The 18357-nt window shown below is 42.7% G+C and overlaps 1 protein-coding gene across 7 annotated transcripts in view; it reads left to right on the top strand.

Annotated features, from left to right (window-relative positions):
• FBXO34 (F-box protein 34) overlaps positions 1 to 13180 on the top strand; it is an 88747-nt gene extending 75567 nt beyond the window's left edge. For all 7 annotated transcript variants that reach the window (XM_032593361.1, XM_030319166.2, XM_030319170.1 and 4 more), the window contains one exon: positions 9902 to 13180. In XM_032593361.1, coding sequence (XP_032449252.1) covers positions 9912 to 12050 — 2139 coding nt within the window. In that variant the 5' untranslated portion in view covers positions 9902 to 9911 and the 3' untranslated portion in view covers positions 12051 to 13180. The remainder of the gene's footprint in view (positions 1 to 9901) is intronic.
• The last annotated feature ends 5177 nt before the right edge of the window (positions 13181 to 18357 follow it).

Below are 18357 nucleotides of genomic sequence, written 5' to 3' on the forward strand. Positions count from 1 at the left end.
GGCACCCCTTAACTCCCAAGATTTGAATTGGCTTTGGTAAACTCAAAAAAACAGGCTCCAGAACAGCAACCTCTCAGGTTTCAATTGACAATAAGCCTCATTTCTTTATAAGTGGTAATTCTTAAAGAATACTTTGAACAGCCATTGCATAGATTGCTACTTCATTCTTGGTTCAACAGATCCTAGGCGATATGTGATAGAAGGAAGAGTAATTACTAAACAGCTGGGCACAGGACTGTGGCTCAGGCTTTATTTCTTTGGTAAATACCCTGGGTCCTATTTCTGAAGTAATTTCCCTACCCCTTCCACCCCTACCCAGGGTTGCTGACCAAAGTCTTCATTTGCCAGATCTTTTGTCTGCATTGATACAGCAAGCAAGCTGTTTTTGCTTGGTGCATTAATATTTGTTACTCTGAATTTTTACTTTTTTGCCTCTTTCTTCTTTCCTGTGAGGAATAACCTATTTTAAATTCAGGTACCTATAATGGGCCAGCCTGTGCCCAGCAAGCTGGTACTTTGCTCAAGATTGAGGCCCCATGCACGGCAGATGTGCAGTGTGGTATTGTATTTACACTCAGAATTTCATGCTATTCTCTGATTTTTCTTTTATTTTTTTACATTAGTTCTTTTTTTTTTTTTTTTTAACACTTATTTTTGAGAGAGTGAGCAAGTGGCGGAGGGAAGAGAGAGGGAGACAGGATCCGAAGCAGGATCTACACTCAGTGCAAAGCCCACTGTGGAGCTTGAACTCACAAACCATGAGATCATGACATGAGCCAAAATCATGAGTCAGCTGCTTAACCAACTGAGCCACCCAGATGCCCCTGTTCTCTGATTTTTCATATCAAACATTATTTGGTACCTAATGGATTTTTGAACTGTGTTTGTGGCTGACCTTGGCCTTAGAATGTTTAACAATTTATTCCCTAGGAAAGATGACATTTTTATGTTCCAGTTACATTTGGTCAAAGAGGTTATATGTTAAAGCTCTGATCAGTTCTTTGAAAGTACTGCATTACTCTTAAAGAAAATATTGCCTTAAAAATAATGTTAAGGGGCGCCTGGGTGGCGCAGTCGGTTAAGCGTCGCGTCCGACTTCAGCCAGGTCACGTTCTCGCGGTCCGTGAGTTCGAGCCCCGCGTCAGGCTCTGGGCTGATGGCTCAGAGCCTGGAGCCTGTTTCCGATTCTGTGTCTCTCTCTCTCTCTGCCCCTCCCCCGTTCATGCTCTGTCTCTCTCTGTCCCAAAAAATAAATAAACGTTGAAAAAAAAAATTTAAAAATAAAAAAAATAATGTTAAATTGGGGCGCCTGGATGGCTCAGGTGGTTAAGCATTGAACTTTAGCTCAGGTCATGATCTCACAGTTAGTGAGTTCAACCCCTGCGTAAGGCTCTCTGCCATCAGCACAGAGCCCACTTCAGATCCACTGTCCCCACTCCCCTCTGCCCCTCCCCTGCTTGCGCACGTGCTCTCTTTCTGTTTCTCTCAAAATAAATAAGGAAACATTAAAAAAATATGTTAAGTTTATGGGGTGCCTGGGTGGCTCATTTGGGTAAGAGTCCAATTCTTGGTTTTGGCTTGGCTAATGATCTCCTGGTTTGTGAGTTCGAGCCCTGCATTAGGCTCTGCCTTGTCAGTGAGGATTGGGATTCTCTCTCTTCCTTTCTCTCTCTGTACCCCCTCATACCTGTGCTCTCTATCTCTCAAAATAAATAAATAAACTTTTAAAAATATGTTACATTTATATATGGAAGAATGCCTGGTTTCAAAGTGAAAAAAAAAAAAAAAAGCTTACTCAAGGAATGACATTTTGCTATGCGAGAGGATAGAAATTTTCTTTTCCTTTGTTTTCTTTAAGAAATATTAGAATAGGAAAAATAAGCAAGAGGGTTTTAACAGGAATGCTGAGTATCTGAAATTTATAGAGGCGAAATTTTCTTGGTAATGCTCAATGTACTTTTCAATATATATCAATGATTTTGGGGGGACTAAACTTTTTAAATGTTTCGCTGGATTTTGATATTCTTTCTCGTGGGAACTACAAAACTGTAGATTTCTCATCAGTTTTAGGTAGCAATAAATTGTGATACGCCAGAGTTATGTGAGGGTTTAGCATTATGGAACAGGAACAATAGGAAAATACTTTGTAAACCATTGTTGACTGGATTAATTTAAACATGGTAAGTTTAACAAAACATAATACTTCAGTTTGTCTGTATCCCCAACTGTTATTTAATAATTCAAAATAGACTGAGCAAGTGTTCTTTCCTTTAGCCTCCTGTCCCCCTTCCTACCTAGTCCAAGAAAAGAGGGGGTAGAGGATCCATGTAAATTAATGACTAATTCAGTATTTTGCAGTACACTGTAAAACTGTTAGGTGTTGCTTCAGTTGTGACCACAATGGAAAAGCAAAGTAGTGGCTACCCTTCCCAACTTGTAATACTCCTTTCAGTATGTTTTAGATACTTTATTGGCCCATCAAATTTATCATAAACTTTTATTTTGGGGAAGTTAGCTTTGTTTGGTCTTTAATCATGGTATAGAATCTATATTAATCATGATGGAGCTGTGTGCTGTATGTATGTATGTATGTATGTATGTATTTATTTATTTAACGTTTATTCATTTTTGAGACAGAGAGAGACAGAGCATGAATGGGGGAAGGTCAGAGAGAGAGGGAGACACAGAATCCGAAACAGGCTGCAGGCTCTGAGCTGTCAGCACAGAGCCCGACACGGGGCTCAAACTCACGGACCGTGAATCATGACCTGAGCTGAAGTTGGACGCCCAACCGACTGAGCCACCCAGGCGCCCCTGTGTGCTGTACTTAAATAAGATTGTGAATTCTAAGAATGATGAAAGCCGTGAGCAGCGAATTCTGGAAAACTATGCATGTGCTTCCAAAGACTAGTCTCTGTATTACTCAGTATCTTTTAACAGACAGTAAAGGATTTTTCCATTAAGTTGTGTACAATTAACCATCCAGACCTCCTGAGGCAAAGGTTCCAGGTCCCATGCAATGGCTTTAGAGAATGTTCCTTGAAAGAAAGAAGTGAACTCCCTCCCCCAATATTTTGGAGCCTAGTTTGAGAACTACTGTCTTTTCTGATGTACAGTTTGTTTAGTTTATGTTTGTTTGTTTGTTTGTTTGTTTATTTATTTATTTATTTATTTATTTATATATATTTTGGTTAAGGTGTTCAGTGGGAGTTGGATGCATTCTGTCAGTGCTTAGAGGATTATGAAGGGAAGTACTATCTTCTGCCTCCACGTGTATTCACACCCTCCTAGTCTTGGCACTTTTTCTACTTTAACAGCCATGGAAGTAGTTTCTACATACTTATAGATTCGTATGGCTTTGTGATGTGGTGTGTCTGCTTTAATTCATCACAGTTATGTGTAGAGGTTTTATGTGGCACTGAAGAAAAACTGACCTAGTTTGAGAGAGAAAAATCTCTTTGAATAGATGCTGTCAGAATTATTTAATCTCATTTGTGTCACAATTGGCCCTGTGTGTGTGTGTGTTTAAAAAAAAATATTTATTTTTGAGAGAAAGAGAGGCAGAGAGATAGGGAGACACAGAATCTGAAGCAGTCTCCAGGCTTTGAGCTGTCAGCACAAGCCTGACGCGGGGCTCGAACTCACAAACCATGAATGAGATATAATGACCTGAGCCGAAGTCATATGCTTAACCGACTGAGCCACCCAAGTGCCCCAAGTGTGTGTGTTTTTTTTAATGCTAGGCACACTTTATCATTAAAAAAAAAATATGTTTTTATTAAGTAGTCTCTATGCTCAGTGTGGGGCTCGAACTCACAACCCCAAGATCAAGAGTTGCATGCTGTATAGACTGAGCCAGCCAGGCACCTCTGGGCCTAGGTTTTTTATTTTTGTTTGCTTTGAACAAGGAAAGTGCAGATCCAGGAGACTCTTAACCTAATTCTCATCCTGATGCTACCACTATCTCACTGTGGGGCTTCAAAAGTCATTATAGCTCCATTATTTCATTTGGAAAAAACAAAGACTTCATTATATATACATGTAATAATACATGTAATAACTTTGCTGGAGTTGCTAGTCATTTCTGTAATGGTTCAGTGAAGAAGGTGGTTTTAAGATGTTCTCCGGAAGCTTTTACATTCTTTTTTTTTTTTTTTTAATTCAAAAAAAATTTTTTTTTTAATTTTTATTTGAGAGAGAGCACACGCACACACACACGCACGCACGTGTGCGCGTGTGGGGGAGGGGCATAGAGAGAGGGAGGCACAGAATCTGAAGCTGGCTCCAGTCTCTGAGCTGTCAGCACTGAGCCTGATGAGAGGTTCAAACCCACCAGCCCACCAGCCGGGAGATCAAGACCTAAGCCTAAGCTTTTACATTCTTAAAGAAACAGTGAATTTATTTACTGTATACTTGAACTCCTCTAAAGGTATCATGGGAATGGTCTTTCAAGGATTAGTCTATTTTAATTCCTCTGGCCTTTTGTAAAGGAAGAAGAGCTTTTAACTATTCTAATAAAAGTGGACTCCTGGGGTGCCAGGGTGGCTCAGTCAGTTAAGCTTCCGACTTCGGCTCAGGTCATGATCTCACAGTTTGTGGGTTCTAGCCCCACATCGGGCTCTATGCTGACAGCTCAAAGCCTGGAGCCTGCTTCGAATTCTGTGTCTTCTTTTCTCTCTGCCCCTCCACCACTCACCCTCTGTCTCTCTCTCAAAAATAAATAAAAGTTAAAAAAAATTTTTTTTAAGTGGACTCCTTTTTGGAGTGCATTCCTGTACCTTTAACATAGCAGAAAGAAACTTAGGAAATGACTTATTTCCTAGTCTGTTTCGATAGGCAACGCCATACACTGAGTGACAAGTTAAAAAACAAGCATCTGTCTTTGATTTTAGGCCTCCTATTAGCACTAAGCCTATTATTAGCACAAAGAGAAATCTCATCCTTTTCCTCTATTCTGACCCCATATTGCCATTTGATTCCTCATTGATCAAATTCACTCCTCCATAGTCTAGAGTTAGTTACTATGACTCTTTCAACTTTGGGATTTATCCAAGCACTTTTTTTTTTCTAAACAAAGTTAAAATTCTCTTCCATGGCTCTATTTTGGGATTGTACACTGTGTTTAAAGGTGAGAGTTTTTCCAGCTTTGTTTGAGCTGAAAACAGAAGTTAGAGTCTAAAAGGAATACTGGAATTATTTGAAAACAGAATTTTGGCTTTTGTTTAGAGGAAAGTTGTTCAAGTTTTAATTGATTCATTGTTATATGTCACTTTATTCCTGGAAAGGATTAAGATGGCAGGTATGTACAAAGACTTTATCACAGCCATGCTTCGTGAAGGAGTTGGTAAGTTTCACTTTGTCACCTTCCAGTTACTCCTTCACCATGAACTTCTGGCTCTGCCCTACTCACCCACTGTAGTTCTTACAACAGAGTCACCAAGGATCTCCATTGCTAACTGGACACAGTTATTCATTGACTTTGCTATAGGGTCTAAAAGTGACTGTTCTTTTATGAACATTCTTCCTGTTTATAATAGTAATATATGTAATATATGTTCATTGTGAAATTTTGGAAAATGACATCTGTAATCTCCATCCAGAAAATGTTTTTCTCATTGAAATGGTTCTGTGGCAACTGCCTTATTCCTTTCCTCCTGTTTTTCTTGACCATACCTGTGTCAGTCTGCCTACTAGATATCTGTTTTACAGGCAACACTTTTTTAAAACCCAACTGTCTCTCTTCCCTGTTCCAAATCTGCTTAGCCACCTTTTTTCACCATCTCACTGTAAGGTACCACTGTTCATCCAGTTGATGAAGCCATAAGATGAGGACCCATCCTTGACACCTGTCCCTCAACCTCCATTTATAATCAGCAGCTAAAGTTCCTGTCTGTTGTTGCTTATTAATTAATTTACTTGTTGTCTCTCCACTCCCAGCACCTTAGCTAGACTGATTATTCTTCACCTACCTCAGTTTCCCAAAAGCATCATCTACTTTTGAACCTCTTAGGACTTGTGTATCTTCCTTTAGGGCTTAGCTTAGAAGGTCAGGGCTTCTCTGACCTATTTCTACACCCTCAAGACTGAGCTTGGTGCTTGTGGTTCCCTTATGTCCCTTCATACACCCCTTCCTTCTGTATGTTGTCCCCCTGCTTAGATTCTCTCAGCACCCATACTATCTTTATAAACACACATCATATTCCATTGTAATTGTTTATTGACTTCTCTGTCTCTGTAAGGGTAGTGACTATGTCTTATTCATAATTGCACTGGTAATATCCAGCCCAGAGTGTTTAGTAAATTTCTGATGATAAATGGATAGTAGGAAATGGGTGGTGGTTAGTGTGAAAAAAAAAAATTAGAAGCTGTTATGTTAGTTTTAGGATTCTGGCTGCTTTAAAATTTGCATCTTAAGTGATGTGATTGGCCTTCTGTCTATCTGGTCCAGTAGTAATGGTTCTGTGCATAAGCTTCCAAAGTGTGAAGTATGGTAGGGCAAAGCAGGAATGAAGCTGATAGCTTGGCTGGGTGGGCTCTACCTTGCATTCCATTGATAAAGAGGTTAGGCTTTCCTATAGGTGCCCGTAGTGGAGCAGAGATCAGATGGCTGCTGAAAAGTAGGGCAGTTTTGCCAGAGATAAAGAGAAGAGCATTTTAGAGACTTGGTGATTGGATATGGGGGTCAGGGAGGAGGAATCTTTAAGTGACTCAACTTTCTGGCTTGGTTGGCTAGGTACTTGCTGCTTTCATTAACTAGTTGTTTTGATTTTTTAGATTCTTTTTGACATCCAGATATATCTACTAGGCAGGCAATAGGATATGAAATTTGGGAGAGCATGCCACTGGAGAGTCATCAGTATGTGGTTGTTAGAACTATAAGACAGCACTTAGATGTATAGCCTAAGATTAATAACGGTCTAGAAAAACAAGGAACTCTGAGGAACATGGACTTAAAAGGCTGGGGAAGAAGAGAAAAGAGCTGGGAAAAAGCATTGTCAAAGAAACTGAGGAGTTCGAGTTCTAGGGGAAATTTGGCAATAAAAGACCATTGGCCTGTTTTGTGCTTTAAATGGAATAACAAGAAAATGGTTCTGTCTTTACCCAGCTGTTCAAATAGATGCTTCAGTGTGGACTGTCTGCAAGGCTTTTTTTGGGCAGGTCCACTTCACCCCTCTTGGTGTCCCAGCACCCCAGCCCAAATCTGGGACCCCACTGATACTCGTACATCGGATCTAACACATGACCTTTAATCCCTTCCAAGTTAAATCTAAAGGTTGAAAACAGATCTCAGAAATTCTGGATCTATTCCCAGAAATTCTGATTCATTGTACCCAGGGATCTTAATTTTTTACAAGGATATTTCTGAATGTCTATGGAACACTCGTGTAGGTAGGTGCTATAGCCCAGCATTTTATTTAATTGCAAGAGAGCAAGACTTTCTTATGGTGAACTTCAAAGTACAATTGTGATGAAGAGATTGGCAACCATGGAAACCTGGCTGAATCTTTCCACAGTGCCTGTGTTTGGGGAGGGGGGGGTGGGGTAGGGAAAGCGCCACCATCTGGTGTAATCTGTTGGAGATGTAAAGTTTCTGCGTTTCTGCCTTTCGGGTTTTTGGGGGAGAGCTCCTGGTGCCCTGCATCATATCCTCGTGGTCTACCACTGATTTCAACGCAAATTCAGATTTCCGTAGTTTCTCATTTGAACTTACTACTCTTGCCACCACTTTTCTGTTTTCTGCCTCAGGACATTCAAACCCAGCAAAGGAAGGAGGTTGGTTAATATCCTGGGCCACCTTTAATTAGGGGACAAGAGCCCATGCCTCATCATTGTGCTTTCTCCAGGGGTCCCACAGACTTGTCCGCTACCCTCCAGCAGTCACCCTGATGATGTCGAATGGCTGTATTGGCTTTTCTCCTTCCTTGGTTGTACCTTTCCTCACTTCTATTCCCTGGGATCATCTCCTATTTTAGTCCTGCTAAAGCCCTGTCTATTAGCAGTGTGTCACTTGAGTTGACTATAGGTTAGTAAGTGCAAACAAAAGCCTTCTGTAACTACATTTAGTTTCTTCTTAATGTCCCTGTCTATCAATAATAGCACCTAAAATAATGTGTGTGGGAGGAAGGCGAAGAGAACATATTGTGCAATGCAGAATGGCACACACATTGCTGAAGTTTAAATTTATTCACACTCTGTAATGAGATCATTATGTGAGAATTTATTGGATTTTTCAGCAACCTCCATTTCTCTCCCTTCACTTAGAAGGACTGAAGGGAATTTGAAAAACCAGAAAATCGTTGACCACGTTAGCACTAGATATACCTCTTTTTATTCATTTGTCATTTATTCATTTATCTATTTTATTCATATGTATTCATCTTGTTTTGAAGAATTCTGGGTGGGTCTGTTTATAAGACTAAATTATATAATATAATGATAGAAAGCTATTAAAAATGCTGTAATGCAGGAAGGGGGCACATCACAGATTTAGGATAGAAATTGCCAAAGATAGTCAAGAAACCAATCTGATCTATTTCAGGATAATTTTGAAAAGGTACTTTGTCTTAAATGCAAGACTTCTCTTTACTTAGCTAGAAGATATTCATATTCCTGTTTCTTCTTTTAGCTGAGCCTAGACTCAAGGAATTAAGAGTTGAAAGGTGAATTTGTTCTGGATGATCACTTTTCATCCTTGACAATTAGAAGTAGTATCTGAAAGCAGTTATCATAGAGACTGACACATTGCAGGCACTAAATGTTTTAAGGTAAATGATAAAGGTATATGTTGAGTTGCCAAATTATGTGTGTCTTAGACTGGTGTCCCCACGATTAAGAGTGGGGAAACTCTATTTGCCTAGCCGTGAGGGGCTCGTACCACCAACCTGTGACTGCAGACGTTTATTTTAGTTTGTAGGTTTATTTTGTAGGAGACCAGGCATCCCTACAAAAAACACTTTTTCTCAATACACAGTGTTCTGTGTAATAGTGGATATTTTGTTGTAAAATTGATGAGATCATTAGATAATTTAGTATTCCAACTCCTCGGTTAACATTTCAAGTCAGACCCAGAGAGGAAGTGACTTTTCCAAGGTACACTCACCATGTTTAGCTAGTTAATGATATAGCAAGGACTAGAACACAGATCTCTGCATGTAATCCTCTTTCTAAGATGGCTCCCATCTCCAGCCCTGGTCAGGGGACAAAACAAGGCATTGTTTTTTCTGCAGTAGTTCAAAATGGTTTTTAGACTTAATAAGGATTATGTGTTCTGTGTTTGATTTAAGGTATGTGGAGAAAATTTAACAGTTAAGAGCTTATACAAATAGATTATTTAGAAAGTCAGGACTAGTAGATGGGCAAAGTACATAAGCAAACAAGTGAAAAATTATAAACATCTATAAGTATTGAACAGTATGGGACCAGCTTAGAAAGCAGGTACAACATTTTGATAGACTGGTTTGCAACCAATAAAAAGCTAGCTGTGGTGACTTAGAAATCATATCAGTCTACTGGAGATTCTGGACTGTTCTTTATCCTTTCCTTTTATACTGTGCCTTATACTTGGAAGTCTTCAGTACTTTACATTAAAAAAAAATACATTTGAAGGACTAATTTCACATATAGAATGTTAACTAATGTCAGCTTCTGAAATTCACTGTCTATTCAGTCTGAAATTCTCCAGTTTATCTTCTGGCCTATATACCATGGAAAGTGGTTGTTTTGCTCTTGTTAGTCTTGATGTACACATTAAAAACTAGCTGAAATAAGAGTTGGTACGGTAAAGATTTAATGAACTGACACAGTGTTTCTGTTACTTGCTAGAACCATCTGAGTGTATGTTAAAAAACTTTTCTAAAAACAAATTTACCACCTTAATCAAATATGTCTGTCTTTCTTGTAGAGCCTCTGTTATGCACCTAAAGCCATACTGGAAACTCCAGAAGAAAGAGCGACCTCTGGAAATCAGCAGGGAAACTTTGAGAACTCCTATGAGCCACCACGAAGCTATAAATGATGAAAAATGCAAAGCTAGCTACATGAAACCAAGTGTCTTTCCTTCACCCTCTCTTGGTAAAGCATCATCTCGAAAGCCTCTTGGGATTCTTTCTCCAAATGTTCTGTGCAGTATGAGTGGGAAGAGTCCGATAGAGAGCAGCTTGAATGTTAAAACCAAGAAGAATGCACCGTCTGCATCAATCCACCAGGGTGAAGAAGGGGAAGGGCCGCTTGATATCTGGGCTGTTGTGAAACCGGGAAATACCAAGGAGAAAATTGCATTCTTTGCAGCCCACCAGTGTAGCAATAGGATAGGATCTATGAAAATAAAAAGCTCCTGGGATATTGATGGGAGAGCTACTAAAAGAAGGAAAAAATCAGGAGATCTTAAAAAAGCCAAGATACAGTTGGAAAGGATGAGGGAAGTCAACAGCAGGTGCTACCAGCCTGAGCCCTTTGCGTGTGGCATTGAGCACTGTTCTGTGCATTATGTGAGTGACAGTGGGGATGGCGTCTATGCCGGGAGGCCTCTGTCAGTCATACAGATGGTTGCCTTCCTCGAGCAAAGAGCCAGTGCCCTGCTAGCTACATGTACGAAAAACTGCACTAACTCACCTGCTGTGGTGAAGTTTCCTGGGCAATCCAGAAGTGTGCCCCCAGCCTCCGAGCCCTTTTCTGCCCCAGGAGCTTGTGAAGAATCCACGGAAAGGGGAAATTCTGAGGTTGGTGAACCACAGAGCGAGCCAGTCCGTGTCCTTGACATGGTAGCCAGGCTGGAGTCTGAGTGCCTGAAGCGGCAGAGCCAGCGTGAGCCTGGGAGCCTCTCGAGGAATAACAGCTTCCGTCGAAATGTGGGCCGCGTGTTGCTTGCAAATGGCACTCAGGCTAATGAAGGCAAAACAAACAAAGGGGCCTTGGAGGCACCAGACACTCAGGTGAATCCTGTGGGGTCTGTATCTGTGGACTGTGGCCCCTCAAGAGCCGACCATTGTTCTCCCAAGGGGGATGAGTCCTGGGACGGTGCTCCTCGGGGCTGTCCGTCGTTGCCAGCGAGTGTGAATTTCCTCATGGACAGTGCAGAATTTGAGCCAGATCAGCAAACTGCCCTGAAAAATGGCAATAAATATGATGTGGAGATGACAGAAGAACTTGTTGGGTCATCTTTTCCTGCTGGCACCTGCCCTCAAGCCATTGAATTGCCCACAGATGCTGTTGATTGTCTGAGTAGAGAGCTCGTGCCGCTTACTAGCCAAAATCCTGATCAGAGAAGAAAGGAATCTTTGTGCATTAGTATCACTGTGTCCAAGGTAGAGCAAGGCCAGCCTTCTAGTTTAAAGCCCTGTGAAGACCCACTTCCAGGGATGTTGTTTTTTTTGCCACCTGGTCAGCACCAGTCAGACTGTTCCCAGTTGAATGAAAGCACAAGGGAGTCTTCCGATGCCGGCCACCTTCAGGATGCTGCTGAGGGTGACAGTACCACTGAGGAAAAACGTGTTTCAGCTGATTCATTTGTCCTGCCAGCCTCTCCTGTGGAAAGTACATTACCGGTGCTTGAGGCATCCAGTTGGAAGAAGCAAGTGTCTCATGACTTTCTGGAGACCAGGTTTAAAATCCAGCAGCTTTTGGAGCCTCAGCAGTACATGGCTTTTCTGCCCCACCACCTCATGGTGAAAATCTTCAGGTTACTTCCCACCAAGAGCTTAGTGGCTCTTAAGTGTACCTGCTGCTATTTCAAGTTTATCATTGAATACTACAATATCAGGCCAGCAGATTCCCGCTGGGTGCGAGATCCACGATACAGAGAGGACCCTTGCAAGCAGTGCAAGAAAAAATACGTGAAAGGGGATGTGTCCCTGTGCCGGTGGCACCCCAAGCCCTATTGCCAGGCATTGCCCTACGGGCCAGGATACTGGATGTGCTGCCACCGGTCTCAGAAAGCCTTCCCTGGCTGTAAGCTGGGGCTTCATGACAATCACTGGGTCCCTGCGTGCCACAGCTTTAATCGGGCAATCCATAAGAAAGCAAAGGGGACTGAAACTGAAGAGGAATACTAAAGTCTACGTGAGAGGCGACAGAAGGACTGGTTTTCTAGAATTGCAGAACCCCACCTAGAGCTGTAGAGCTACCATGCAAGTGAGTGTTGCCTCTCAGAGCCGTCACTGTAGGCGAATCTGTACGTATTCCATCAGGACTGCCATTGCTCAGGCAATTTTTAAACTCTTGCTTTACGAGCTGTACAAGGAAATCGGTCTCATTGTTTTATAGTGGCACCTTCCATTTGGTCCAGGGTGGTATCCCACGGTTTGATTCACTTGGCTGTGAATAACTATGCCTATTCTCCCAAATCAAATCCATCCTCAAACGACGAAGACTTGCCACCATCAAGGACATTCAGAAGAGTTCATTGCAGACTATGCAGGCGATCCCCAAAAAGGGGTTCCAGAAATGTTTTCAAGCACTGGCACCATATTTGAAATAAGTGAATAGTGTCCTCTGGAAAGAATAGCAGCACTCTCGGATGAAAAGTGTGCTTACAAAGGAAAAGTCAGGCACCTTACCTTAGCCCTTGTATGCTTGATCTGTGAGATTGAGGTTTGTGGTTGGAGATGGATTTCATGCCCTGTGGTGTTTACAGTGTATATAATGGTTGTGTTTTCATAGGGCTGTGAAAGTGCACATTAAACCCGAGCGCCTTTACCTTAGATGAGTGCTTTTGACCCCTCTGTAAATAACACTATTAAATCCAGTTGTATAGCGCGGATAGCTGACTGAAGAGAATCCCCACAATGCAGCTAGGATAGTGTTGCGGCTCCAGTTGTGTGGGTTTTTGTTTTGTTTTGGTTTTTTTTTTTTTTTTTTGGTCTCATCTTAAATTTGTACATCCTGTATAAAATATGAATGTTTCCCAAATAAACTATGAATGTTTCCTGTATAATATATGAACGTTTCTGAGAAGAAACTCTAAATAGTTAAGAGGTTAACCTGTTGAAGATACCAAATAATGGTTTAACTGGACAACCTTAAAATTAGTATAGAGAAAAATCCTTTGTTATATTTTAGTGATCCATCAAGAATGAGAGAATATTATATAGTCAGATTATAACATTCTTGTCTACTTTACTCTTTCTGTCTGGTTATGAATTTTTTTTTTTAACTTCAATAAAAACATGCATCTTAAATGGGACCTGAGTTTTGCAGATTTCTTTTCCTCTCTTTTTGAGGTAATATTGGAGAATTATGTTGTGAATTGAATCGTTAAGAGTTTAAGGTTTTTTTAGTTGTTAGGAGAAGCAGGGAGAGAAAATTGTTTTTCTGCCACGGGAAAGAGACCACCTTCACTTAACATTATGAACTTACATTTCTGCAACACTTGAACGCTTATTTTGAATTTGTTCTACCCAACACCCACCCACTGTATCTCCTGTTGGAGAAGGTATTATCTAGAATGTTCTCACCGCTTGTCTAGGCATAACTAATCGTTACTAAGTCAGTGAGGATACATTCAGGTCTATGGTCATGTAATGCTGGTTGCAGCTGGAAGGTATCAGACCCCAGAAAGCTCTGTGGAGGACCTAAAAACTAGTCTTGAAATCAGACACCCACCAGAAACCCTTGTAACTGCTGTCACCTCCAGAGAGTGGCTGATGGGGAAGTGATTGAGTAAAGGCCTCCATGGCTCTGAAGGAGAGAGCTGTAAAGGTTGAGTAGGCTTTGGCTCGGTCAGCAAAGCAGAGTGGAACAGGACTGGAGCCAGGTGGAGCCAGGGTCACCTGTGGCTGAGGTGATGGGTGGGTGGCCCTGGAGCTGCTTCCACACTGGAATCTGCCTTGGCCTGTTCTGCCCCTTATCGGTAGGCAAGCTGCTCCTCTCCAAAGAGGCAGTACTAAAACTGAAAAGTGTCTCTCAATGCTGAACGAGTCTGTCCCTGGCAGGAAACGACAGTGACACCTCTGACACGCTAGGCCAGAGCCCGAGACTCACTGATGCGTCTGTAATACAGGACAAGGAGAGGCTGAGAGAGCTTCCCTTTCCTTGATGGGCTCTGTGCCCTTCCTCTGGTCTTGCCCCAGTGGAGGTATGCTGGAAATGCTTTTCAGCCTGAGCGCCCTGGGCTGAAGTCTCCAGTGCTCGTCCTCCTCCCCTGGCCATCTCTTCATACCTTCCAGATTGCGTTGTCATGGCTTGTGATTTAGGATCAAAGCAGATCTGCACACACGGGATTTAGAGGACAGCTGGGTGTGTGGTAAGTGCCCAGAAAACGTAGCTCTCATTGTTGCTGGCTGTTGGTCCTCCATTTGCCCAGGTGGACATGCAGGATAAATAAACCATTCTTTTGGTTGGTTTTCCCAAGTCAGCCATTCAGGATCTGGTTTTCACATGGGACGCAAAGCTGTACCTCAAGTTGACCGAGAGCAGAGGACAAGGTAAGAATACCCCAACCCCATCTTGGCATGTGATTCTTGAGGGCCTCAGAGATCACGGACGACCCCTTTTGAACTTTGTGGCAGGACCGAGTTCCCAGTGCTGTGTGAATGATGGGGGATTTTAGCAGGTTGCATCAGAGGCCACCCCCTCCCTGGTCTTGATTTAGAGGAGTGTAGCGTTCCCCTTAGGGGAAGGCTCTGTGCTTCAGAGCCCCCTAGTGCCAAGCTGGAGGAAGCAGCCCACTTGAAATTGCTTGCCACAGTGCAGCACTAGCCGCCTTCCTGCACTGCTCCAGAACCTTAGACTCCTAAGAAAGGGAAACAACAGTGTGGGCACCAGGACCCTAGCTTCCTCCACTGCCACGGGGACACAGATTGAGAAGACTTAACACCTTTCGGCTTTTGCTCAGGCTCTGATGTGCCTGGCTTAGTTTTCCTCTCCCACCATTAGAAAGAAAAGTCAGAGAAATCTGGGAATCATCCCTGGGGCAGTTCAGCTCTTGTTCCCTGCCCAGTGGATGATGCCAGATAGCCAAGACAGGAATGAATTGGAAATGGGAAAGGGGCTAAGATAAAAAATTTGTATCCAGGCCTTATCAAAATGACTGGCATTAAAATGGCCATGTGAAGGAATCCTTCGAAACTGACCACATACCCTCCCTGCCTTAGCACACTGACAGCTCTGTGCCCTGGAGGTGCACACGACCCCACCCCATTCTGCCCACCTTATTGGGCTGGGTGCCTTTCAGCAAGCACCCTGTGTACATCTGCCATGTGTCCTGTTTTATGTATTGACCTTGCTCCCCCACCATGGGCTCACAGAGGGTAGTTTGGTCATGCCATCCCCTCAGTGCCTCACACACAGTACATGCTCCATAAAACGTTAATAATCCTCTCTAGGGACCACCTTAATGTGAGGTGCACTGGCAGGTTTTGATGGCTCTAGGCTACACTAACTTTCCATCGAGTATGAGAAACCTGAAGTGGGGAGGATAAAGTGATCTAGGAGAATCAGAGCTGGTCCCATGGGGGTATTCTTGGTTAGGGATGCTTCTATAGCAGCCCTAGATTTGTGCTGGGTAACTCAGTTTTGCATTTGGTATGATCTGGGCTCTGTCATTGCAGGTGGCTCCTGACAGCAGGCTGATTTGGGCCTTGGGGCTGCAGAAGGCTGTGTGCTGACAGTTTCGCATGACCTAGGAGCACCCTTCCTGGGCTCTGTCCAGTTACCCCTTCCAACTTGGACTTGTCAGGGCCTCCCTGCCAACCTTTATGGACTGGCCTTGGAGACTTTTTATTATGTGGGTATTCCCAGGCATTTTCCATGGTTTTCACTGCCTTCATTTCTTCTTCACTCAGCAGACTGGCTGTTTGTCCTTTCCTTTCCCCACAGCCTGTCTCAAAACCAGAACGAAGCCAGTCTGCACTAGACTTCTTGCTGTATAATAACAACTGATGTTCTGTAGTTCTTCTGGTCAGGTACCATGCTGCAGTGAAATGCATTCTCTGCTGTGCACAGCACCTAGCACTGGGGGAAGCTGATCATTTCTATCCCTGCTTTTTCCCTGCGTTCAAACAAGCTAGTGTTGCAATCTTTGTGAGTTGGTAAAAGTACCTCTGTGGGAAATGTGCAATCCCTTCTATTGACGTGTATGCCATTCCTAAGTTTGTGGCCATAGCCGGTGTTTGCACAACCTCATAGAAGAGCAAACATCACTGTAGTCATGCTCCGGTGGGTAACTTCCAGTGTATTTATGCCTAAGCGAAACCACATGCAGCACCCCTATTCTAGGTGGCTCATTTGACTGTGGTATTATTTTAGAGGAGTAGAGCCACTGGTGTTGGTAGCTGGGAAGGGAGTCAGGAACAGAGAGGTGACAGTCTCTTACACTGCAACAACCCTTGTGAGAGGTGATATTCCTCTAAAAAGCAAAATGAAACCTACTTCCCTCAAAGCTCCCCCCTGCCCCATCCACTCTTTAACAGAGAAAAGACCTCAGGACAAATCAGTTCAGGGACCCTTTGTCTCAAATTATCTTTGGATTAAGGTGAGCTATTAAAAAGACGTTGAAAATTAGAAGGCTCTATTAAATGTTTGGCTTTTCTCTTTGGAATGATGAAACACAGCCCGGATTAGGTTCTAAAGTTAGCATTTAGGGGGAAAATGACATACAGCTGGAATTACTCTTGGAAATCCTTTGTGTCCATCACCCAGTAGACAGTGATGTATACCACGAACAGTGGTGAGAAACGTGTAAGGTACGAAAGAGGAGGTGCTCTTGCTGAGTGACCAGCTGTGTGCAGCAGAAACGGAGACTTGAGGAATTTGGCACATCCCATCTCCCAGTTAGAGCAGTAACGCCTGTACTATTTAAATTACTTCCTTTCTGTCCCCTCCCCCCATCAAACAGTTGACTTACAAACTGGTGTTTTCAGGTCTCTATTAAGTAGTATGAAAAATACGATGCGGTTCTTCAAAAACCAAATTCAACCTAAGTTGCTAATCAGGAAGATGTAGAGCAAGGTTGTATTTGTGTCAGTTCCCCCCTCCCCCATCTAAGAGGTTAGATGCCCTATTTGCACAACTGGTGTTTGCAGGCCACCCGGAGAAGAGACGGAGCCAGGCCTGACCCATTGGCCTTCCTTATTCTGGGACTCAGCCGTTGGCCTTCACTGTGCTCTTACTCTTGAAGCCTCCTCTGTGTAGGCAGTTGAGCAGGATTCTCCTGCAGGGTGTGTGGCCTGCTGTCAACAGTTCTTCCACCACAGCCTTGCCAGACCCTCCTGGGTAGGGATGGTGACGCAGCTGCCCCAGCACCCAGCTGGGACCTTTTCCCATTACCGCATTCTTTTCCACGGCCAGGAGTCTGGGCCTAAGACCCCTCAGTTTGTTCCAGTCTATACTCAAAAGATTCTTCATTGCACAGGGTCTCAACAGGAAACTGAGGGCACGTCCAAAATGAGTGAATTTGAGGAGGATTTATTATAAGGGTATGTGTGTGGGGCAAGTCTTCCCCAGTATTTTTCAGGCTCAGGGCAAGAATACAATATGGGACCCTTCTGCAGCCCCTCTCTGCACCCCCATCTTATGTTTTTGCATATTGATTCCATGTTGAAATATTTTGGATATCTTGAATATAAAAATTGTACCTATTTTTACCATTTTAGTGAGACTAACAATTTAAACTTACACGTACATACAGGTTACACTATTTCCACTGGACAGTGCTGATTCTGAGTGGTGCTCAACATCCTGCATTTTTAAAGTACAGACATAACACACAGACTCATTTATTATAATCCCATTAAAAATTTATTGGACTATAGTTGACATATAGTGTTCTATTAGTTTCAGGTGTGCAACACAGTGACTCAGCAATTCTGTACATTACTCAGTGCTCATCACAGGTAAGTGTAGACACCACCTGTCACATACAATGTTATTACAATATCATTGACTATATTCCCTATGCTATACTTTTCCATCTGTGTGACTTGTAAGCTCTAAGCCCAATGTAGGGCTTGAACTCATGACCCCCAAGGTCAAGAGTTGCATGCTCTACTGAGCCAGCCAGGCATGCCCCGTGACTTATAACTGAAAGTTTGTACCTCTTAATCCACCTTCACCTGTCTCACCCATCCCCCCATCCTCTTCCCCTCTGTCAATTACCAGCTTTCTGTACTTATGAGTCTGTTCACTTTTTTTAGATTCCACATAGAAGTGAAATCATGGTATTTGCCTTTCTCTGAATTATTCCATGTAACATAATACTCTCTACGTCTATGTTGTCACACAAGATCTTGTTTCTTTTTTTGTGGTTAATATTCCATTGTGCATGTATACACACCTTTATCCATTCTTCTATCCATGGACACTTAGATTGCTTCCATATCTTGGCTATTACAAATAATGCTGCCGTAAACAGGGGTGCATATC

This window comes from Lynx canadensis, chromosome B3, assembly GCF_007474595.2.
Source record: "Lynx canadensis isolate LIC74 chromosome B3, mLynCan4.pri.v2, whole genome shotgun sequence".
NCBI classification, from domain to species: Eukaryota; Metazoa; Chordata; class Mammalia; order Carnivora; family Felidae; genus Lynx; species Lynx canadensis.